The sequence below is a fragment of the Oryctolagus cuniculus genome, chromosome 14 (assembly GCF_051225735.1).
Source record: "Oryctolagus cuniculus isolate XC-2025 breed Fujian yellow rabbit chromosome 14, ASM5122573v1, whole genome shotgun sequence".
NCBI lineage: Eukaryota > Metazoa > Chordata > Mammalia > Lagomorpha > Leporidae > Oryctolagus > Oryctolagus cuniculus.
The window spans coordinates 45,834,703-45,859,602 of record NC_142880.1 but is presented as its reverse complement, the minus strand read 5'-3'; the positions used below and the strand labels follow the sequence as shown (position 1 = coordinate 45,859,602).

Sequence of the window (24,900 nt, the reverse complement as noted above, 5' to 3'; positions counted from 1 at the left end):
ATGAGGAAGACTCAAGTTCTTCCTCTGGAGAGGACATCTCAGAACCAAATTTTTCTTGAATTTCAACCCATGGTTTGAATTCTTGTGGGCTAAACTTCAGGTTGAGTCATCTTATTTTTTTTTTTTCCCTTAGCTCAATTTCCTTATTTTTTAGGGATTTATTTTGTGTTACCATAGATATTTAAGTTTTCTCAAATGTTTTTTGGACTAAAGTATAGTAGTTATAAATACGAGTACAATCACATGCACGCTTATGTGTATGTGTATGTGTACATGTGTGTTCGGGAGTAGGAGTTTCTGGAAAAAAGTGAACAGGGGTCTAACTGGATAGTCCCTCTTCAAAGACTTGTCTTTCTGTGTTTTAGTTTCCCCATTTGTCAAAATGGGCAATGCCAGAATAACTGGCCTGACAGCCCACCTTGGAGACACCCACCTTGGGAGGACAGCCCACCTTGAGAACACCCACCCTGGGGGGACAGCCCACCCTGGGAGACAGTACACCCTGGAGGACAGCCCACACTGGGAGACAGCCCACCCTGGGAGACAGCCCACCTGGGAAGACAGCCCACCTTGGAGATACCCACGCTAGGGGGACAGCCCACTCTGGGAGACAGTCCACCTGGGAGGACAGCCCACCCTGTGAGACAATCCACTCGGGAGGACAGCCCACTCTGGGAGACGGTCCACTTGGGAGGACAGCCCACTCTGGAGACAGTCCACCCGGGAGGACAGCCCACCTTGGAGACACCCACTCTGGGAGGACAGCCCACCCTGTGAGACAGCCCACCCGGGAGGATAGCCCACCTTGGAGACACCCACTCTGGGAGGACAGCCCACCCTGTGAGACAGTCCACCCGGGAGGACAGCCCACTCTGGAAGACAGTCCACCTGGGAGGACAGCCCACCCTGTGAGACAGTCCACTCAGGAGGACGCCCACTCTGGGAGACAGTCCACCTGGGAGGACAGCCCACCTTGGAGATACCCACCCTAGGGGGACAGCCCACTCTGGGAGACAGTCCACCTGGGAGGGCAGCCCAGCCTGGGAGACAGTCCACCCAGGAGACAGTCTACCTGGGAGGACAGCCCAGCCTGGGAGACAGTCCACTCGGGAGGACAGCCCACCCTGGGAGACAGTCCACCTGGGAGGACAGCCCACTCTGGGAGACAGTCCACCTGAGAGACAGTCCACCTGGGAGGACAGTCCACCTGGGAGACAGTCCACCTTGGAGGACAGCCTACTCTGGGAGACAGTCCACCTTGGAGGACAGCCCACTCTGGGAGACAGTCCACCTGGGAGACAGTCCACCTGGGAGACAATCCACTCGGGAGGACAGCCCACCCTGGGAGACAGTCCACCTGGGAGGACAGCCCACTCTGGGAGATGGTCTACCCGGGAGGACAGCCCACCCTGGGAGATAGTCCACCTGAGAGACAGTCCACCTGGGAGGACAACCCACTCTGGGAGACAGTCCACCTTGGAGGACAGCCCACTCTGGGAGACAGTCCACCTGGGAGGGCATCCCAGCCTGGGAGACAGTCCACTCGGGAGGACAGCCCACTCTGGGAGACAGTCCACCTGGGAGGACAGCCCACTCTGGGAGACAGTCCACCTGGCAGTCAATCCACCTTGGAGCCAGCCTGTCTGCAAGACAGAGAGGCCAGGATGGAGTTCCTGGTTCCTGGCTTTGATGTGGCCCAGTCCTGGCTGTTACAGCTATTTATGAAGTAAACCAGCAATGAAGGATAATGGTCTCTCCCTCTCTGTCTCTCTCTCTCTCTCTCTCTCTCTCACACACACACACACTTATTCTGCCTTTCAAATAAATAATCATATAAATTTTTAATATAAATGTTTATTTTTATTTTTTGCCAGGCAGAGTTAGACAGTGAGAGAGAGAGAGACAGAGAGTTATAGACAGTGAGAGACAGAGAGAAAGGTCTTCCTTCTGTTGGTTCACTGCCCTAATGGCCGCTACGGCTGGCACTGTGCTGATCTGAAGCCAGGAGCCGGGTATTTCCTCCTGGTCTCCCATGCGGGTGCAGTGACCCAAGCACTTTGGTCATCCTCCGCTGCCCTCCTGGGCCACAGCAGAGAGCTGGACTGGAAGAGGAGCAACCGGGGCTAGAACCCGGGGTGCCGGCACCGCAGGCAGAAGATTAGCCAAGTGAGCCACAGAGCCGGCCTTTATATAAATCTTAAGAAGTAGACTTTGGAGCAAGTGGCTGAATGGTTCAGACACTTGGTGTCCTAGGCTGAAATGGTTCCCCTGAAATTCAGATTTTGAAGTCCCAACCCCTAGTCCACCTCAGAATGTGACTGTAATTTGAAGATAGGACCTTTAAAGAGATAGTTAAGGTTAAACAAGTGGCCCTGGTCTGATATGCGTGGGGTCCCTATAAGCAGAGAGAGAGGCCAGCATGCCTATGCACAGAGGAAAGACCACATGAGGGCACACAAGAAGGTGGCTATCTGCAAGCCAAGGAGAGAGGCCTCAGGAGAAACCCAGCCTTTTGACCCCTTGTTCTTGAACTTCTAGCCTGCAGAACTGTGAGAAAATAAATTTCTGTTGTTTAAGCTGCCTAGTGTTTGACATTTTGTATTAGCAAACTTATATACTTGGCTCAAGTGTAAGGGCCTCAGGCCTGGTCTGGAAGAGTGTAGACAGGAGAGGGAGGTCAGGGCAGTGTGAAATTATTGAGTCCAGGAATGTGGCAAGGAATGGTTGTCACAGTGGGTCCATCTGTTTGTGGCCATGATCTCAGACAGTGGATTGTTAGGGTGTGGCCAAAGTTCATTCACCTGGAGTAGGGGAGTAGATACCTGTCAGGGCTTCCAGCAGGAAAGCAGGGAGGAGTTGGGGTGGAGAACCAGGCACAACAGTTGAGCACACAACCAAGGCAAGAGTGGGCGCCATATGGATGCCTATGGACCAAAGTCCAGTTCTTTGCATCCTGGGTGTTTTTTGAGTGGAAGAGGTGGAGAAGCAGGAGGACCTTCCATAGCTGTGGCAGTGCCCTCAGCCTTGGAACTACGAAGCAGCTAAATTCCTTTTTGGGATACAGTACAGGGTCAGGTACAATGGAATGGGCTCTTAGATCGTAGACATAAACTCAAGAGTGATTGACCACAGCTGAGTGGGGATTTAAATGGTTGGAGCCAACATAACAGTAGCTTTTTCAATTCTCCTCTTTAGAACAGTCTGGTACTTTAAGATTGATTGGTTAAAGCAAGATGCCAAGGGGCTCCACAGAGGCTCTGTATTTAGAGCCATGCATCTAAGAGACTCAGGTTTACATCCTGACTCTGAGCTATAGGCTGCAGATTTTAGACATTGATCTAACTGCAACTATTTATGGATATGTAATTTCTACATATCTAAAGTCGTCATGTTATTTAGGAACATTCGGTGACATAGAAATGTGAAAATACCCAGCATTAAGTAAGTCCTTCTTGCCTATTAGTTTTTCTTTTAGGCAGGTCTGTAAATGTTTGTTTAATTCATTAGTGTGTTCTTGTTCTCTTCCCTCCCACCCAAGAGCTGTTCTTAGAAGCCTCTTTGGCATCTGTCACTACTGTGCCTTGGGTCTGGTTGCAGTGGTCTGAAAGTCCTTGTCTCCCCCAACTCCACTGCCATTCAAATGTTGAAACCTAATCTGCAATGTGATAGTATTAGGAGGCGGGGTGTTTGGGAGGTGATTAGAGTAGCAGCCTTTGTGGATGGGACTAAGGCTCTTATAAGAGGCCAAAGAGCTACCCCTTGTCCCTTTCCCCAAGTGAGGACACAGGGAGAAGTTGCCGTCTGTGAACCAGACACAGGATCTGCTGGGGCCTTGAAGACAGGTTTCCCAGACTCCACATTTCTGTTATGTGGTATTTTGCTGGAGCGGCCCAAGTGGACAGAGGCCACAGTATGTGCATTTCTGTAGAGCTAGGCTTATGGACTGTTGGAAGGTTAGCTGAGAGCCCAGTGGTTCATAATCCTGCATATTAATGTGTGGATTCCTGCACCCCTTAGAATTCTCACCTACTGGATTTAGAGTAGGGCCTGAGGGTCTGTAATCTTTGAAAGTGTCTCAAGTAATCTAAAGTAGTTAAGGGAAGGACTTATGTACTCAATGCCTCAATTTATTTATTTATTTTTAAAAATTATTTATTTGAAAGGCAGAGTTACAGAGAGGCGGAAGCAGAGGGACACACACACACAGAGAGAATCTTCCATCTGCTGGTTCACTCCCTAGTTGGCCACAATGGCCGGAACTGTGCTGATCTGAAACCAGGACCCAGGAGCCTTCTTCAGGTCTTCCACACGGGTGCAGGGGCCCAAGGACTTGGGCCATCTTCCATTCTTCCACTGCCCTCCCAGGCCACAGCTGAGAGCTGGATTGGAAGTGGAGCAGCCAGGACTCGAATCAGCGCCCATATAGGATGCTGGTACTGCAGGCGGTGGCTTCACCGGCTATGCCACAGCGTCGGCCCCATCAATGCCTCAATTTAAAGATGGAAATGCTGGGGCAGAGGAACTGGAGCTATTTCCCACTATGCTAGCCTCTTTGTGCAGCTGCGATTTGGGCCCCAAATTTATACCATAAGCTCCTGCTGGGAAGACACAGAATAGCTCTTTGCCATTTGCATAGGAAGGAACTAACTGGGCTGCCAGTCCCCCAGCTGTCTGATCTATTTGCTTTTGCTTCTCCATGCCTCTTCTCCCTCTCGCCCCTTAATCCCTTCTTACCGCTGCTTGCTGTGTGGCCCTGCGTGGCTTTTATCTGATCATATTCTTTTTTCTTCCTATGACTGAGTGTAGTAGTTAGTGCTTAGCTTGCTTGTAACTCTGCTGGAGTGGCCTACAGAAGTTGACTCACCTGCCGGCTTGGAAGTCCCCTTCCCTGCTGTGACAGGTCAGGCAATTGTGAAAGGGCAGATATTCAATTTATATATGAAATGGAGCTAAGAAGCTGCTGCCCTATCCTGAGGGACTTCTGACCTGTCAGTAATTTTTTTTCTCCTAATTTCAATGCCAGGCAGCAGAGTCAAGCATGCCCAGTTGCATTTTGCCTTGACCTCAGATGGACTTGGTTCCTCTCCAGCCATGCCCTTGGCTTCTCCCACTCTGTGGGCTCAAGTGTACAAACAGAATGCGGACTCCCCGCTGCTGCTCCGTGCTGCCTGGTCTGTCCAGTGCCCCGCCTTGCTGACCTGGGCACATTCCCTGAATTCACTGGATTATCACCTGTTTGGACTGGATCCAGCCTGTTTCTCTCCTCTGCAGCAGATTCCTGCTGACTGCTGCCACCAGCATTTCCCTGTCTGTGGATTCTTCCAGAATTTCTAGTCTCCGAAGAAAGAAGCCATGTGTCTGTTCCCTCTTCTCACTCTTCTGATTCACTCTTCTGATTATCATAGCTAAAGAAGGACCTTTAGAAAGAAGCCTTTTGAATTTCACTTAATGTCTGATTTGTAATTAATTGAGTCCTTATTTTGTTCCATGATATTACCTTCTTCTTTCCAAATTATTTTGCATCGCCTGTTTTGTTGGTTTAAAGAACCATGTGCATACTTACTTCTCCCAGATCTGAAAATGGGATGCACATTATAGTTCAGCCTGGAGAAGCTCCATTTCCCTCCTGTCATAAGTTAATTTCGCACAGCATCTCTGGTCACCAATTTTGCAGGATCTGTATAAAAGACCAGGAAAAATGAAAGCCAACTTTAGTTGAAATTCAAAATTTTGCAATATTAAGGTGGATGGGTGCCCATGAGCCTGATTCCTGGACTGATCATTTTTCCCAGCAAAATGTGATGATGTGGGCTTTAGTGTTTGGTTGACCACTATGCCATATGATACCCTTCTTTTATGATTTGAGCCACTGTCATATTAATAAAGCTAGTACATATTAAGGACACTTTCTGGCTACATATAAGTCTGCAGTTACATCAGTGAAGGAAAACAACGAAAACCCATTTTTATATCTCTGTTTTGAAGCAGTCACAAAGCAAATAATGCAGATCAATTCCGACATCAGAACTCTAAGGGCTTCAGGTACTTTTATCCATAGATAGACCAAAAAAAAAAAAAAAAAAAAATCAAACCAACCAACAAAATTCTGCCTTGGCTGTTGCCACCATTCACAGAGTAGATTGCTCTTTACCCAGAAACAAGGGTCAGGATTTTACTTCTGGAAAAACCCAAGTCTTGTATGTTTTATCCTTAACCAAAGAAGTTGGTGATTTGGTTATTTGTTTTTATCTATGTTTGTATTTATTTTGGTGAACTATTTTTTCTTTCCTTATAAAAAATGTATCCTATTGAGCTATTTAATTTGCAAAACACATCATGATGTCACAGAAAATTAGGTTCTGTCAAATAGACGTACAACTAGTTAATTTTTTTTTGTCATTAGCCACTGAACGGAGATCTGCAGAAGGTTACTGCAGTATCGTCATCTTAATTTTCATCATTAAATTGCCCACAAGGCCCAGTGCCCATTCTCACTCTCTGGACAGCTTGCTTGGCTATCTCGCTGTGCTTTCCTCTGTTGCTAGGAGGCACGGGTGCCTGCCTGGAGCAGCCACATCCACAGCCCCTTCTGGTATTCAGTAAAGCGTCAAGGAAGAGCTGTGGCCTTGCCGGGTCGAATGATCCACCCCAGGAAGCTAAGGTGATGGGTTCCTTGAGGGTAATTTCGCTGCCCAGCCTGTCGGTGTCCTTGTTGAGTGTTGTGGAGTAAGTGCCATCACACTCAGTTGTCAGCAGCAAGGACAGACTAACTTTGATATTTGTCACAATCTATACTTTTATAGGAAAAATTTCTTGCTAAAATCATAGTGCATTTGAAGTGGAAATAATCTGGGGATTGCCCAGGTCCTTCTTTTGGCCATGATTGGAGGGTGAGGCTTTCTCTGGATCTTATCCTGGTCTCCTTTGTCTCTGAGCATATGGAATGAGTATTATCTCTTAGCTGACCTAGATAATGGAGCAGAGATGGGTCCCATAAAGTATCCTAACACTACTAGGTGGATAAGCCATCTGGTTACTTGAACATCAGATTCAGATAAAAAATAATGTTGCTGAATCTGCGAAAGGAATAGAGAAAGGTGTAGGGGAAATAGAAAATAGTAAGAAAAGAGCACACAGACGGATTTAGCCAGTAGGAAGATGAGTCAGATACAAGCATGGCTAGAAATCCTGTGTGGGCTGTGGTAATCACAAGGTAGACGTGAGTCACCTGGATAGTGTGGGATGTTTTTACAGCAGCCATTACTGAGGTGGAGAAGTAGGTCACACTGTCTACAAGGAAAGGCATATGGTGATTTACAGAACCGTACCTTCCAGAAGCAGCTGAGCCATGCAACACGTCTTTATGAGATGAGCAGGGTATTATTAAACACATATAATTTCATATATTTATATATAGTTGTCAGCTACAGTCTTTTCCTTTCCTGATATGTATATTGTAATTGTCCTATATACTGTTTCCTTGTCTTGGTTTCCAGAATTTGGAATACTCTTTGTCAGATGAAAGTTACATCCTGTGCCAGCTAAAAGAGCAGGTAACCCTTAGTGAACCAGTGATAATTTTATTTAAAAAGACATTATTTTTCTTGGTTTTAATTGGAAATCCATTAATGTATAGAAATGTTTCTGATAATTAAAGACAGGAATTGTTGGAAATGTTATTTCTGAGTTTTCTTAGTCTTAAGATCCATTGATGTGGTTATGAGCCCCTAGACTGACATTAGACAAGATTCAGTGGCCTTATTGTTATTATTTTTTTAAACTAAAAACTGTTGTGAAGAGAAGAAGCGCTTTTTGGCTGCTGTGATGTGAATCCCACTGAGGGTAGGGCGAGACCCTCTGCAAATGCACAGGACCTGAAGGTCAAAAGGCCCTGCACTGCGGAATTCATGCTTAATAATTTCACCTTTGAATTAATTTCTTTTTTAATTTATTTATTTGAAAGAGTGTTATTTGAAAGAGAGACAGATCTTCTATCTACTGATCAACTCTCCAAATGGCCACAATGAGTAGGCTGAAGCCAAGAGCCTGGAACTACATCCAGGTCTCCTGTGAGGGTGGCAGGGACCCACACACTTGGCATCTTCCACTGCTTTCCCAGGTGCATTAGCAGGGAGCTGCATTGGAAGTGGAGCAGCAGGGACTCGAATCTGTGCTCATATGGTACACCATTGTCATAGGTGGCAGCTTAACCTGCTTTGTTACAACACTAGCCCCACCTTTGAATTTCTTTTGTGGGTGAAGTGGGCAAGGATGCTTGAGTATTACCTGGGGTACTCAGCTCCTGTGCAGTCCCAAGTGTTACAGAGAGAGGTAGAGACAGAGAAGTCTTCCATCCGCTGGTTCACTCCTGAGATGGCCAGAGCGGCCGGATCTGAGCTGTTCCAAAGCCAGGAGCCAGGAGGAGCTTCCTAGTCTCCCATGTGGGTTCAGGGGCCCAAGGACTTGGGCCATCTTCCACTGCCTTCCCAGGCCATTGTAGAGAGCTGGATCGGAAGAGGAAGCAGCCAGGACCAGAACCGGTGCCCATAAGGATGCGGTGCTTCAGGCCAGGGCTTTAACCCGCTGCGCCACAGCACCGGCCCCAGTCCCAGCTTCTATCAGTCCCCTCCTTGACACTGTTCTTGGCTGCCTCCGGGGGACTAAGAGGTGGCCACACATTGTTGTCGGCTCTGAATGGGGAGATAAGCAAAGTCGCCCCATGGTCGATTCAGGCTGTGTTCCATGATTCTTTGGCAGGGCCTGGTGGTGTTTTGCTCTCCTGCAGAGAACTCACACATGCCTTAGAGTAACTCTCAGCAGAGCCAAGCAAGTCCAGCCTTACAGATGCTTAGACCTTAGTGGTACAGTGGGTTTCATCAAGGTGCTTAAGAAAATCTCTCATGATGTCCTTGTGGATGGAATGGGGTGACAGGGACAGGAAAATAGTGGCCAACGAGGTGATCTGCTACATTCATGAAATGCTGATAAATCTGGGTCACTCTGGTCATGGCCAGTGGCAGGATTCCAGTGCTGATCAAAGTTGTTCATCAGTTGAGTGAGTGAGGACTGACGGCAGTCAGGTGTCAGATGTGTGGGTGTCCTGAAGCTGGGCAAGAGGAGAGAGGTGATTGATGGTACCCTTAGGGTCCACTGGGTTGAGTGACGGATCATATCCAACAAGAACATGTTTAATAGGACAGATTTAGATTTAAAAATCACATCTCAAAAATAGAACCCTCAATTTTTTTTAACTGCCTATAAATTCAACGTGAGCCAGCATGCTGATAGACCTGTTAAAAAGAACTGCTGAGATGGGTTGAAAACTTATGTCCACACAAAATCCTGCACGTCAGTTTTGTAGCAGCTGTATTTATAATTGCCAAAAGCTGGAAGTGACCCCATGTCCTTCAGTGGGTGACTGGGTAGATGTTTGTGTCTCCTACGATGGGATATTATTCAATGATCACAACAATTGTGATAGCAGGGACATAAACACAACACCGAGGGAGCTTCCATGTGTATTGTTGAGTGAAAGGGGCTCGTCGGAAAAAGCGAGCTGTGTGATTCAAACAATGTGATGTTCCAGAAAAGGCAGAACTAAGCAGACTGAAATGATGAGTGGCTGCCAGGGGCTCAGGAGAGGGTGGGATGAACAGGTGGAGCACAGGGGATTTTTAAAGCAGGGATGCTCTTCTGTGTGGCACTGTCATGGTAGCTGCACGACTCTGTGCCTTTGTCGGAGTCACAGGGATGTCCAACACAGAGTGAAGCCTATTATAAGCTATGGACTTGATTAATATTAAGTTACTATCCATATTGGGTCATCAATGGTGACAGATGTCTATGTACTCATAATTGGAACTAATAAAGTACTAATAATGAAGATGCTAATAGGGGAAGCTATGTGGATTTTTTCTGTAAACCTAAAACTGCTCTAAGAATAGTTTATACACTGAAGAAAAAGAAAAAAATCTTAGTGCAGCTATGAAGTCCAGAACAGAGGGTTTAAGGGCCCTCGAGGTTCCCCCACTCTGTCAGACCAGGTGCCCAGGGGGCACGTTTGGTGCGAATGGAGTGGGCACCTGGAGTCTGGCAGGAGGATGGGAGCCTCGGGAAGAGTGGGGAGGAACCAGGGTGCTTGTCCTGGAGCCAACACTTCCAGGAAGCCTGGCCGTAGCCCCCAGGTTCTGCAGCTGCGGTGGCAGCTGCTGGTGTCTTTGAGGAGGGTTCCTGAAATCCCTTATGTCAGTTTGCTATTCGAAATAGATGCACCCTTAGACATTGGGGACAGTTCTTCTAGCTCTCTCCATGTGATAGCAGGCAGATAAAGAGGCAGACAATTGTGTCCAGAAGGCATTGTGAATGGTAAGAAAGCCAGCTGGGAGTCGTGTTGCCCAGACTCACATCCAGGGCCCATCTGCTGTGGAGCCAGCACAAGTTTTTCAGCCTTCCTTTGCTCACCTGTAAAATGGGGGTGATGATAGCACCTCCATCGTGGGATTGTTACAAGGATCCAGTGAGTGAAAACATACAAGACTCTTAGAACCGTGCCTCTTTTCACTGAACATCAGTTACATTATTCATCTGGAGTTTGGTTCTGCAGGGCAGAACTATTGCCACCAGCTATAGGCAAAGGTTAAGAGTGAACTTCTGAACGCTCAGCCTCTAGCCTGCTCGTCTCTTGCAGTCCCTTTTGGGTCCACTGTACTCAGCTTGCAGTGCATTTGTCTGTTCCTCCTGGCTGGATCTGACTTCCTTGGGCAGTGAGAGTTGAGATGCCACCTGTGCCAGAGACCCTTCTTGGATGTTCTCAAGCAATTCTCCCCTCTCTTTTCTGCTCCCACACCCTTTGCAACCGTGCTATGCCTAGACATGGTTGGTTACCTGTCTGCTTTCCCAATTTCACTGGGGCAGACAGGGCTTCTCCCAGCGACTAGCCTGGTGTCTGACAGATGCCTGAGGATGGAATGAAAACAGTAATAATAGGATACTGCAGAGAATGGGATGCTGCGAGAAATCTGGCACTTCCAGGGGTGGAACTGGGGATGTGTGGAGCTGATGAAGGTGTCACCCCGAGGACCCCAAAGCTCTGCCCAGCTTGGTGATTGTACAACCTCTACTGCCGAGTCCCAGCATCAGGATCCCCCATGTCTGGTAGGCAGGGATCGTTCAGGGATGTCCTGTGAGACAGCTTTCACGTAAAGAGTGATGAGAAGCAATTTTGTTCACCTGCTTTGTAAAGAATAAATTTCCATTTTGTAGATTACAAAACCCTCATTTTTCTTTGTGCTTTCGATGTTTGCTGAGAAAACCTTGCTTTATCAACATAGGAAATATTAACAGCCATTTTCAAGAGAGTCTTTGGTGAATGACTACTTTCAATGAAAAGTTGAATTATACTTTCTTGAACACTTTAAACTGCATTTGTGAATATCATGTTGTCATTGTCCCTTTAAAGTACTTCTTAGCAAAAATTACCCAGATTGTCCCCATGCTTCTAGGGAGCCTACCTGAATGTTGTCCCAACAACCGAGATGGGCAGCTCGAGAGTCAGTACGGATAACACGGCAGGGAACATTAGATTTGTTCAGATTACTGACTTCTTAATCAGCCAAGAAAAAGAAAGGAATGAAGAAAGCCAGCTAAGCTATCTAGAGAGGACAGTAGGGGAAAGTCGATGAATAGATAGAAGCCAGCATCAGCCCTGCCTTTCTGATGAGCTGCATCTCTCAGCGCATCCAGACGTGGGGAGGGGAGGGGAGGTGGCCATGTTTGGTGTGATCCCAAGAATCCCTGCAGCAGGAGGGAGTGGCCTCTGGAGAATTCACCACCAGACAGTGAGTGCTACTGGCCGCTGATGTCACCAGAGCAGATGCCGGATCCTCATGCACTGTGCCTCCTGGCGGAAACTCTCACCACTGCCTATCGTGGAGGTGAAAAATAAATCCCTTTCATTTATTTTCATTTTATTTGAAAGGGGTGAGAGAGAGAGAGCACTTCTGTCCACTGGTTCACTTCCCAAATCACAAGTCTTATTTACTCAGCTACCTGTTTTAAAGTAGATCCACAGACAAATTATCTTAAATATTATAAATGATTAAAATAACAAATATGCCTAGATTTGTCTAACTACAAATTGTGTTGTAATTCACGTTAGGGATTCATTTCTCAAGCATTTCTCTACTTCATTCCTGGGGTTAAAGATGCTAACCTACAAAGGAAACAAGTATGAAAGCCCATGCAGTTGCGACCTTACCTTCCCAAGCAGTGCTGGTGTTGTCTTCGCAGCAGATGGAGGAGTCTCACTGACTAGCAAGACCTTGACTGAGATGCCAGCTGGATCCTGGCCCAGGACATGGAGGGGACAGCCTGAGTGCCCTTTGGAATTGCTCCAAAGGGGGTTGGTAACCGGGTCTGTGAAGCAAAGCCCTGGCATTAATTTCTTTCTGAAAGTTTGTAACTTCCAACAAGAGAGTAACTAATGCCCTTCAGTGCTTCAGTTTGGGTTTTTTTTTTTTTTTTTTTTTTCTTTTTTAGAAGATACTGAAATGGCTTTCTGTCTTGTTCTAAATACCTTTAAACTTGAGAAAACTTTCCATCTCTCTCCTAGGGCTTTGTCCAACTCTGAAAAAGGAGGCCATTCTAATGAAGCCTACTCATCTGACTGTATTAGCAACTTTTCATCACCACCACACAATACCTGAGAATACTAACTTTGTAAAGAGAAAGGCTTATTTAGCCCCTAGTTTTGGAGGTTCAAGTTCAAAAGTGGGCAGCCCCACTGGTTGGGCCTCTGATAAGAGTGGCAGGGTGTATCAGGGAGGAAGGATCACATGGCAAGCCAGGAAGTGGAGAGAGCAGTTGAGCCCATCTCGTAACAACCCTTGGCCCCAGTGGCCCAAGAACCTACCATGAGGCCCAGCTCCTAATAACTGTAGTTGGATTGAATTTCCAGCCTCTTTGTACCATTAACTTATGACTTCTGGGGTTTAAATGTCTGTATGAGTTTGGGATCAAGTCCTGCTCAAACCATAGCACAACATTTCTAGATCCCCCTGATACATGTGAGCCTAACTCTGGGTTATAGCTCGCTGGTGGGCCCTGAGTCAGTGGGTGAGTCACAGTCAGCATTTAAACATATCATCATTTCCTTGGAAAATATCATAAGGCATTGTAAATCATAAGGATAAACATTATTTTTTGAAACTTTGGGTTCATTAAATGTCTATCAGTGTAAATGAATTTCTTATTATAGTCACTGTCAAAAATTTTGAAAACTGCCACTTCCGTGTGAGATGGGGAAACCTGAGAGAGCCCCACACGTGAACAATAGCTGGAATTAATGATAAACTCATAGTGAGGAGGGAGGCCCCAAACAGAACAAACAGTAAAACACAGCCTAGTTCAAACAAACGTTAATAGCTTTAAAAATAGGGCGTGTGTGGGGGCCAGTGTTGTGGCCTAGGAGTGCCAGTTTGAGTCCCAGTACTAGGCTTCAGATGCAGCTTCCTTCTAATGTACCTGAGAAGACAGCTGGAGATGGCCCAAGTACTTGGGTCTCTGCATCCCATGTGGGAGACCAGGATGGAGTTCCTGGCCCCTGATTTAAATCTGGCCCAACCCTGGCTGTTGTAGCCATTTGGGGACTGAATCAGTAAATGGATTGCTCTCTTTTTCTCTCTTGCTCTGCCTTTCAAATAAATAAATCTTGAAAAAACAAAAGAGCATGTGGTGGCCCCTTACTGGAGAAACAAATTATTTTCCGTTGAAGACATGGCTGTTGGCATTGTGGATTTTCGTTATGTCTCCTTCTCTGCGCTGCTTGTTCACCATTTGTTCCCCTTTGGTAGTGCAGTGCTTGTCCCAGTGTAGGGAATCCATAAATAAGTATTTGTTGGATAAAAATACTAGTAATTGGACCTCACACTTCAAAAGACCTAAGGAGAGGAGTCTGGGAATCTATAAGTTAGAAGTTTTCCAGGCAGTCAACCTGGTGGCAGTTGCAGATCGTAGTTTAAGAAGGATGCAACTGGGTGGGGGCTGGTGCCGTGGCTCACTTGGTTAATCCTCCGCCTGCAGCACCACTGGCATCCCATATGGGTGCCAGGTTCTAGTCCTGGTTGCTCCTCTTCTAGTCCAGCTCTCTGCTGTGGCCCAGGAAGGCAGTGGAGGATGGCCCAAATGTTTGGGCTCCTGCACACACACGGGAGACCAGGAGGAAGCACTTGGCTCCTGGCTTTGGATTGGTGTAACTCCGGCCATAGCGGCCATTTGGGGGAGTGAACCAACAGAAGGAAGACCTTTCTCTCTCACTCTCTCTCACTGTCTAACTATCTGTCAAAAAAAAAAAAAAAAAAAAAAAAAAAAAAAAAAAAAAAGGCGGCTGCAACTGGGGCTAGGAGTTTGGCCTGGTGGTTAAGGTGCTGCTTTAGATGTTTTCATCCCATACTGGAGTGCATGGCTTTGGTGACCACCTCACCTCAGCTCTGAACTCCCGCTTCCTGCTGATGCGGAGCAGGGAGGCAGCAGTGACTCCCCAGGTCTCAGGTAATGGAGTTCCTGCCACTCACATTGGAAAAGACTTGGACTCAGTTCCCGGCTCCTGGCCTTGGCCTGGCCTAGCCCAGCTGCTGCAGGCATTTGGGGAGTGAACCTGCTGATGGGAGCCCCCTTTCCTCTCTTTCTCTCTCTCTCTCTCTTCTCCTCCCCCTCCCTCTCAAATAAATACATTTTAAAAAAGAAAAGATGGACTTAGTCTACGTGCTCATTTGACTGGTCCAGGTCACACCTGCATTGAGCATTAAACTTGGTGCTAGACTTGGGTGCCCCTCTTCTGGTGAGAGTTCCACCCACAGCTTCTCCCAGAGTCTTGCATGGAGCTACTTCCCACCGCGCACAGTGCATGACCTCTGGATGGCCAGATGTGGTGCTTCCTCCTTGTCCTCCAAAACCAACTGGCACCTGGTTTTCCTTCTCTCTACCTTGGACTTTCTGTCTATGACAGTGCAGAGGCCAAACTCCTGCCGTTTGTCTGTCTCCTCAGTCTGTCCTGCCTCTGCCAGTCTCCAGCCCTCTTCTGTCTTCCGTTGCTGCTAAGGCCACTGCAGAGCACTCAGCCTGCAGTTGGCCTCTCCTCCTTGCTGGACTCCGACCTGTGCGTGTTGTGTCCTCTCGAATAGCCTCCATTTTCCTTGGAATTGCATTGGTTCTCCCAGACCAAGGTCAAGTGCCACTCCCACCCAGTTCTCTTACCCAGTTCTCCCTGATTCGCTGTCATTCTTCCCTCTGTGATCTCCCTGCTTGCTGTGACAACACCTGTACCTCGCTTGCATTTTGTGAGCTCTGCCTATGGCGGCTGAGAAAAGGAGTTCATACAGGCAGTGTTGATGTGTCCCTCAGTTCTCTGTGTAGCTTGCCACCAGCGTTTAACAGTTGTCAAAGTTAATAGTACGCTTGGCCAATTGTGTAACACAGGGGTTTCGGCTTCTGAGAGCCTCATGGCCAGGCTGAGAGCTCCCTGTGCCGTCTTGGCCGGTCCAGTCCTAGGTAAGCCCAACAGCAGCAGAAAGGGTCCTGCGGGGTCTGGGTGCTGCTCAGAGTGAAGACTTCTTTTTTTTTTTTTTTTTTTTTTTTTTTTTGACAGGCAGAGTGGACAGTGAGAGAGAGACAGAGAGAAAGGTCTTCCTTTGCCGTTGGTTCACCCTCCAATGGCCGCCGCTGCAGCCGGCGCACCGCGCTGATCCGATGGCAGGAGCCAGGATCCAGGTGCTTTTCCTGGTCTCCCATGGGGTGCAGGGCCCAAGCACCTGGGCCATCCTCCACTGCACTCCCTGGCCATAGCAGAGAGCTGGCCTGGAAGAGGGGCAACCGGGACAGAATCCGGCGCCCCAACCGGGACTAGAACCCGGTGTGCCGGCGCCGCAAGGTGGAGGATTAGCCTATTGAGCCACGGCGCCGGCTAGAGTGAAGACTTCTGTTTGTTTCTCTCCAGAGAGGAGGTAGGCAGGTGGCCAAAGCGATAGTGATCTTAAAAGGAAAGGGGGAGCCGATTGGATCTTTAACTCCTGTTTTTAGGAGAAGGGGGCAGTGTTCAGAGGAGGCCTAAGACGCAGGACCGGGACGGTGAGTCAGAAGCATCTGCTGTAACCCGTGTCTGTCAGGAAGTGCCACAGCTCTGGTTCCTTAGCCCGTCACAACCCTGTCTCAGGCCGGTTCCAGCATCCCTCTGTGCAGGGAGAAGCCCAGCACTGGGAGGGATATTTGGGCCACACCACGATCGCAAATCCTCTGCTGAAATGAAAGGTCAGAGCAGAAAGCCTGGCACAAAAGTACACATGGCTCAAGGGCTTTTGTTTTGCTGACAAAATTTTGTTGTGCCTGTGAGTTGACTTTCAGGCCCGTGAGTTGACTTTCAGGCCCGGCTGTTTTGAAAAGTGAAAGCATTGTTGAATGCATGTTTTGTTTCCGTGGCGGGAAGTCAACATGATTTTATAGCACACATTAAAATACTTGAGTGAAATCATGATTTCTTCTGTTTTTCTGCTGCAGGTTCCTTGCATTGACTCCATGGAGAGTATATCACCTGATTTCCGTCATGATACTTGGGCGTGTTATTATGCAGATAATAAAGGATATGGTTTTGTCTAGAACGAGAGGTAAGAAAGCTCAGGTTTCATTTTTATGGTTTTCAGTTTCCTAGACTTTGAATTTCTGAACTTTGTGTAGGCACATTAACTAGTTTTTTCTTTGGTTAGTAGCACAGTAATTGATGACGTAGGCACTGACTTTGCTTTTCTCAGTAGAATAATTAGACTATATGGTCTCTAGTCATAGCTGTTGCTCCTGGGAAGAACGTTTATGTGTGCTGCTTTCTCTCTTGTCTTTAAGTTCTGTTTTAAATACCGTTTTGATATTTAAGTAGGCTGCAGTGAGGATAACAGTTAAATATTTATTACATCCCACATGATGAAACTGGGCCACTGGAAAATGGACCAGTTTATATAAAAATTTCCTCTGCTTCAGTGAAGGAAAACAGATAATTCAGGGTTTAAAAACAAATGATGGCCAAACAAATTTTTAAAGATAAATTGATGATGATTAAAAATGAATTAATTTTAACCACTGTTCGAAAGTGAGAACTTGAATTATTTTTTTAAATTTATCCAAGTTTTTTTTAAGTATTTTAACTATATTAGAAATCTGAGTCAAGTTTTTCCATATGTAGAGGGGCCTTTTCTACCATGTTTGACCTAGTTTTTGTAAATGGTAAGAACCCCCCCCCCCCCCGGAATAATTGAGACCCATGAACCTTAATGTTGTAAGAGAAATCTGATCAAAAATAGCCAAGAGGAGGTTGCAATGGGGAATTTAATCTCAGCACTTGTATCCCAAGTGGAGGGATAATTTTGGTTGAAGTCTGTCTGGACTGATGTGCATAAGAAGAGGCTGGCATTCCTGCCTGGGTGGGAAAACAGGCCCACTTTGTAGGAGGTGGCTGTCTCCTCCCTCCCTAACATGAGCTGGAGTCCAGGGTTTAAGCTGTTGCAGATTTATCACCATGATATCTTGTGGCTCTTCTTTAAATCTGGTTTTTATTTTAAGCTTTCACAGTTTTCCAGCTAAATCATGGTATAAACCATTTCCAGAAAGATTGCTTTGAATTACTGTGTTTCCAGGTTTGAAGCTAATTCTGTCATGACAATGTTCCGGCAAGGTGAACACATTTGTTTTCGTGTGATTTGTGTTTTCCTTGAATCTACAGATTAGATTGTGTTCTTGCATGCACCCTTCCTTCTCTCCCTCTCTTCTCCTCTTTACCTTCCTATTCTCTGTTTCAGAGAACAGACACTTGACTCCCTCACTTTTCACCTTGAAGGAACTTGGTATGATCCTGGTTGTTTAAGTCTTAAGACTTTATGACTGGAGGCTGGCAGTGCATGAGGCTTTTGTGCAAGTGTTGCTTGGATTGGTCCATGATGGTCCCCCATATTGCTTGCTTGGTTTGTAAGTGAGAGAAGAGAGCCTGTGTTTCTCGAAAGAGCTTTGTGACATCTTCATTCCCTAGGCCCTCCCTCAGAGGGATCCCAGAAGACAGCCGTTTACAAGTGCTATAGCAGCCACTTCAGTTTGGTGGAACAGGTTGACTCCCAAATCAAGCAGGGTGTCTTGAGATTTTCAGTTGTGTGTCAGATTTGGCTGTAGTCTGGCATACAACTTATAAAATTCAGACAAATGTGGAAAGCCCAGGCCAGGTGTGAAAAATTTGATTTCTGTGGGAGGGGCCAAGCGTGAGAAAAGAACAATTGTCAAGACTTTCCACTTAATGTCTCTGGACCTGCAAAGGCCTTCAGCTTTGGGGAGTTTCACTCCTTGGCTTCATAGTCATAGGAATGAGGGTGTTTTATGTTCACAGACTGCCAAGATTCAGGCCTTTAAAAAATTAAGGTTGTGGAGTTGAAAGATCATTGGCCTAAGTGGTCTAATTCTTCCTGAGCAGGTTTGCTCCCTTTTCTTGTGGTGAGGAGCCACAGAGTAGAGTGTGTTAGTCAGCTGTGGCTGCAGCAAATGGCCAGAGACTTGGTGGCATGGAACAGGAGACAGTTCTCTCATGGTTCTGGAAGCCATTAGCCCACTGGGCCATGGTCAAGGTGTGGACAGGGAGCCACTCCCTCTGGAGGCTCTGATGAAGGATTTGCTGCCCGCCTCTCCAGCGTCTGGTGACTGCAGGTGTTCCTAGGCTGTGGCTGCATCACTGCAGTCCCTGCCTTTGTGCTTGCATTACCTCCCCTTTGTCTTTGTCAAATCCCTTTCTGTCTCCCTCTTAGAAGGATCCTGTGATTGATTGCCTTTTGGGCCCATCTGGATAATTCAGGATAATGTCCTCATCTCACTTCCTTAACCAACCCACACCTGCAAAGACCCCTTTTCCATATGAAGTAATGTTCCCAGGTTCCAGAGTTAAGACTTGGGACCCTGGAAAGCTATTTTGTCTGCTCTACCATCTGAGCTTCTTTATGCACAAAAGTGGGAGAAACCATCCTCACAACCCAGGATTGTACAGGGTCAAATGAAAGCATAAGAAAGAAGTGTCTTTGGCATAGTGACAGCCCCCTCTGTTCAACTGACAGAAAATCGGGTCAGCATGAGGTTTGTTCACTCAGTGGTCAAGCTGCATTGAGTACCTCTCTGTGCCAATGGTGTTGAATGGTGTTGTAGTGCTTCCAGTGGGGATCCAGACACGCAAGCCTCTGTAGCCAAGTGGAGCCCTCACACTGGACCCCCTAGGGCAGGACTGTGTCACAGGCCATCCTTTCTCTCGGGGTGACATTGCTCTGAATACGGTGTTGCTACTGCTTGAGAAAAACAGGAGAAATGGGATTCATTACCCTGCTTTCCCAGAGCTCCCTTGTGCCTGACTGAAGAAATACTGCTGTGTGCTTGGTCCTCTGGTCTTAAGTCTTTTGGACAGAGACCCACTTGAATGTGGGAATAGTTGGCAGGAGCCTGACTCTGGGACCTTTTAGTGAAAGGAGCTACGGCAGCAAACTAGTCCCAGGAAGGCACAGATTTAGCTTCAAGTTAGATCCTGATGCAATTATGGTGACTCCGTGGCTGCAATCAGCTAATAGCCACCACAGTGGCAACCACCAGAAAAGGATGGTGAAGTCATCCGGGGCTTACTGGGTGGCTCTGCTTCCTTCCCACATTTTTGGCTAAATATATTAAACCTAGATTATTAAGAATTTAATTGTACCTCTGCCCCCAGTTATCCTGCTTGTTTTAAACTTTCGTAGCTCCCAAACTGCAGCCCTGCACCCACTGAAAGTAAGTCCCTCTGCCCCTTCCTGCAGCCCCTCCAACAACCATTCTACATCTGAGAGTTTGACTACTCTCAATTATCTGTGATACCATCTTAGATGCTTCCTATGAAATAGATGGCAAATAACTAAAATGCAGAGTACTATCTTGTGAATTACTTTGTGAAACCCACGGGAGCCCTTGTGTGTATTTGGTGAGTCTCTGGTCTGAGCTACGCTAGCTTTGAAAGATTTCCTCTCCCTTATCGTTGGGTGTCTCGAGTGTTTCCCTGCATTAACTCCTTTGGGGAATTCTTCTATAGAAAACTCCTCTTGCATCCCTCAACTTGTCCTTGACCACCTTTTCCTTCTCTGATCCTTCACTACTACCCTGTGAATAGTAGGAGGGCTCAGCAGGTGTCTCTGCTGTGAATCCGCACTGTCCTTATGCCACGTTCTGTGCGGTCAGGTTGCTGTTGAAGATGGGATCCATAGGGATTGTAGCACATGGACTCTAGTCCTTTAGGCACCCTCCTTGTATCGTTACAGCTTGGCTTTCTGGTGGCCTGGATTCTGTTGTCTCCCAGGTAGCTTCATCTTTGACCTTAGCCTTTGGAAGTGCTGTGCAAAGCCTGAAAGTCAATTCTTAGGGCGTTCTTTGTGTATCTCCCCTTGACCCCTGCTCCTGTTGAGCGAGATCTTTTGTGGCTATTGGTTTGACTCATCTTCAGCTTGGCCTCTTGTCATTTGCACATTCCCAGCTCCAATGTTGCTCTGACTCTCCACCCTATATGTGGCCCTGTCCTGGTCTTTGCTCAGAGATTAAGGAGATGCTGTCCTCACCATTTGAAACGTCCTTGTTCTCTTCTCCATCAACCATAGTCATTCCTCCAATTTCTAATAATCAAGTAAGCAAGCAAACATATGTTCCGTACTGTTCTACCTTCTTTTTATTCTTGGCCTCAGTGTTGTTAGAAAAATGTTATATGGTCAGCTAAGGCAGCCAGGCGGGCCTTGACGGCGTCTTCACTGAAGCACAGGCCCCGCGCTCAATGAGGGAGTTGCCCATGTTGATGACGCCGGGGATACAAGTGGAAAGAACGGGTCATCAAAGAAGGAGGTACCTTTCTCTGAAGGGAGGAGAGAACTTCCACTTTGACCATGGCCTTGTCTAAATATGATCAGAGTCGGTGAACTCAGGAGGCTTCCATAGCCTTGGCAGCTCATGACAAGAGCCTAGGGTGATTACTGATGCCATAAACAAGAGTGTCAATTTGTTAAGTCAACAACAGGAGTCACTGTGCACTTACTCCTCATGTAGGATCTTTGTCCTTAGTGTGCTGTACATTGAGATTTAATGCTATAACTAGTACTCAAACAGTATTTTTCACTTTATGTTTCTGTGTGGGACCAAACTGCTGAAATCTTTACTTAATGTATGCTAAACTGATCTTCTGTATATAAAGAGAATTGAAAATGAATCTTGATGTGAATGGAAGGGGAGAGGGAGTGGGAAAGGGGAGGGTTGTGGGTGGGAGGGACATTATGGGGGGGAAGCCATTGTAATCCATATTCTGTACTTTGGAAATTTATATTCATTAAATAAAAGTTAAAAAAAAAAGAAATGAAATGAAAAAAAGGAAAAATGTTATATGACAAGGGGAGTAAATGTTTTTAAAATGTTGTCCATCCAGTTTCCCAACTTGAGTTGATACCTCACTATTATTCACAACTTCATGGGTCCTTTTGAGTTGTTTTCTTTTTATATGCCACCCAACTCCCAAATTTTGAAGGAGCTTATAAGGAACATAAAACACAATACTGTGAAAGAGGACTAATAGAGGAACAGAAGACTGATATAATAACTATGATTGAACAAAAGATTTATCCACTTGCTTACTGGCAACCAAGGTATAAGAGGAAACTAGATTAATTGCACAATTCGAATTATCTGAAAAATACAAAGAAACAATTTTGAGAAGGTATGTCCTGGAAGTAAATGTTAAAAATATTTATCACATGGATTTTGGGATATTAACGAACATAAGGAAGATCTCTTTGGCCTTTTGTTGAAGACCTTTGGCGTTTTGTTTGATGGAACATTTTGTCATGATCATTAATCATATTGAACTTTGTTAAAGTTGGGAATCTTATATCAAGACACGATCCAATGAAGGTGGTCACTGGAGAATTAGAAAGTCGAAGAGATCTAGGTATATATAGATTGTCTGTGGACTTCACTTGAGCCTGGATAGAAGCTGAAAACATCTAAAGAGTAGATAATAATCTTCTTTCTCAAGTAGGTTGTCTTAGTTTTTATTTTGTCAGCTTCAAGTCAAGCCTCATCTCACATGCCACATCTATTATTGGCACTTTGTTGAGCAGCTACATTTTCTCTGTCCATGAACAACTACTTCTTTAAAAAAAAAAAAAAAAAGATGTATTTATTTATTTGAAAGTCAGAGTTACAGATGGAGGGAGGGACACGGGGAGAAATTCAGTCCCCAGATGGCCGCAATGGCTGGAGCTGGGCCGATCTGAAGCCAGGAGTCAGGAGCTTTTTCCTCGTCTCCCACAAGGGTGCAGGGGCCCAAGCACTTTGGCCATCTTCCATTGCTTTCCCAGACCATAAGCAGAGAGATGGATCAGAAGAGGAGCAACTGGCACTCAACAGGTGCCCATATGGGATGTCGGTGCCACAGGTGGAGGCTTAACCTACTACGCCACAGCGCCTGCCCCAGATTTCTACTTCTTAGAGAGTTCCTGTACTACCTACCTGAGTCCATATTTACTCAAGTGCATATTTTGTTCACCCTGCTCGACAGTAAAATCCCCAAGGCATGTATTCTAGAGCATTCCATTTCACGTGATGTGTGTTCAAGTGCTTTGCATGTGGTAGATTCTCAAAGTATTTGTAGACTAATTGTCCAAAGTATGCATTGTGTGACTTTTAATCCTAGTGTTCAAAGTTCTAAGCATTCCATATGAAAGAGAATGTTTAGAAGTTGAGAAACCTCAGGAGAACAATACCTGGTTAAGCCTCACATTTTCCTTCTCCCTCTTGCAGGTGCACAGTTGTGGAGAAGCCTCAGTGAAAGGTAGGGAACTTTCTTTCAATGTGGCTAATGATGGGCGGGGGGTGGCAGGTGACTCAGCCTCCAGAATGTTTCTCTGAGATAATATGTTGGTGACAAGGACCTGAATCCTTTAGTAACTTAATAATAAGAGTGGCAAAGTAAAGAAAAGCGTGGTCAAACTGAGGACAAGGATAAAATTGTGGCTCCTTCTAGGAGATGGTTTGTCTTATGCTGTAGTATTGGGCAACGTGTGTTTGTGAGAGTCACCATGTGTGAAGGTGTGGAAGTGAAGAGAGGGAGGTGTTTTTGTTTGGGGTTTCCTTTCAAATTTCACTTTTGGGGAGCTGTCTTGGGAGAACAGTGCCTCAATGAGTTGTAGCACTCAGTGGAATGTTGTGAAGGGTGAGCCTTGCATTCATTAGAGGACTTCAGAGTGTGGGGAGACAATGAGGAGGGGCTAAGAGACTCCTTAAGAGTGAGGATGTGGCAGATGTTGACTCCCTGCTGACTTCTTGTCCAGCCAGAGCAAACATCAGCTCCGGTTTCATTTAGCCTCATCCATCCTGCTGTAGAGGAGCTGTTTCAAAGGGGAGGGGAAAGAGCTGAGGTGGTTACCAGGGGAACATGATTCACTTCACCACTGAGCATATGGGAGATGGAAAAATGAAGAAAGTATGAGGATTCATATTCCCCTAACATGAATTTTTTGCAGGAATTGAGTTTTGAAAATTATTTTCATTACTTTATAAAGGATGGTTGGGGTGCCTGATATATCAAAGTGGACATCAGGAAATGAATGCATGGGAAGGAAGTCAAACGATGCCATGAAAGTCCTATGAGAAAAAGCACTCTTCCCCGCCCTGTCCGCAATTTGCTTTCATTAGCATCTTACATACTGTGGTACATTTGTTGTAATTAAAGAAGCAATGCCTGGTATTGTTTTTATGAACTGAGGTCCACACTTTATTCCCTCGTTTCATCGTTTCTTACCCAATATCAGTTTTCTGCTCCAGGACCCCCTAGGGTGCACATGGCATTTAGCGGTCAGGTCAACTTAGGCCCCTCTTAGTGGAGACAGTTTTCCAGGCCTCCTTTGGTTTTGTTGACCTTGATGCTTTGGAGGCGTGCTCACTGTAGGACCACCTATGGAATTTGTCTGCTGTTTTTCTCATGAGTGACCTGAGATTTTGTGTTTCGGGAGGTAGACCACAGAGGTCAAGTGCCATGTTTTGCACCCACTCTTTTTTTTTTTTTAAGATTTTATTTGAGAGTTAGAGTTACAGACAGTGAGAGGGAGAGACAGAGAGAAAGATTTTCCTTCTGTTAGTTCACCCCCCAAATGGCCGCAACAGCCGGCACTGCGCCGATCCGAAGGTGGGAGCCAGGTGCTTCCTCCTGGTCTCCCATGTGGGTGCACCCACTCTTGAGAGTACTTACCACCAAAACAGCTTTGACTGTAGATCCTCATCTCAGTTCCCTGGCTGAGGTAGGATTTGTCGGATTTCTCCAAACTGGTTCCAAAAGAAGACCCGGAGAATCTCTCTGGGAAATCTAATTAAGGTCAGAAGGCTGCTGCTGAGGCCATGGCTGGAGAGAGGGACTGGAGTGTTTGTTGGAGGCATGCAGGCCACTCTGCCATGTGCCTGCCCCTGGCCGGTTTGGGGCCTGTGTTCTGGTCCTGCCTGTTACACATTTGCTGGACCATTTTGGGTCAGTGTCTTAAGCTTTCTTTGCCTGTTTGTTCGTATCTGTCAGCTGAAGAAGTTGAGAATTTCTCTCTGATTGTGAGTTGGGGAAGATGAGACCATGTGTGCTAGTATAATCTCAGAAGCCTTGTAAAAATAGCACTTGGTGCTGTTAGCCTCTGACAGCTTTCAGATTTTGTAATACTTGGTTTGGTCAGATTATCATTTCCTGCTGTGGTTTGAATGTAAATCCTAAAATTCTTGTGTAGGAAACTTAATCCCCAGTGCAATAGCATTGGGTGGTGGGGCCTTAATGGGAGGTGCAACTTACAGGATTTGTGT

The 24,900-nt window shown here is 46.3% G+C and overlaps 1 protein-coding gene across 4 annotated transcripts in view; it reads left to right on the top strand.

Moving 5' to 3' along the window:
* The window catches only part of RETREG1 (reticulophagy regulator 1), a 148,158-nt gene that overhangs the window by 25,768 nt on the left and 97,490 nt on the right, over positions 1-24,900 (top strand). For 2 of the 4 annotated variants that reach the window (XM_089312638.1, XM_089312640.1), the window contains 3 exons: positions 16,549-16,655; positions 17,838-17,882; positions 22,864-22,894. In XM_089312638.1, the coding sequence (XP_089168764.1) occupies positions 16,549-16,655; positions 17,838-17,882; positions 22,864-22,894 (183 nt within the window). The remainder of the gene's footprint in view (positions 1-16,548; positions 16,656-17,837; positions 17,883-22,863; positions 22,895-24,900) is intronic. The other 2 variants (XM_051853556.3, XM_089312641.1) reach the window with 1 other exon arrangement.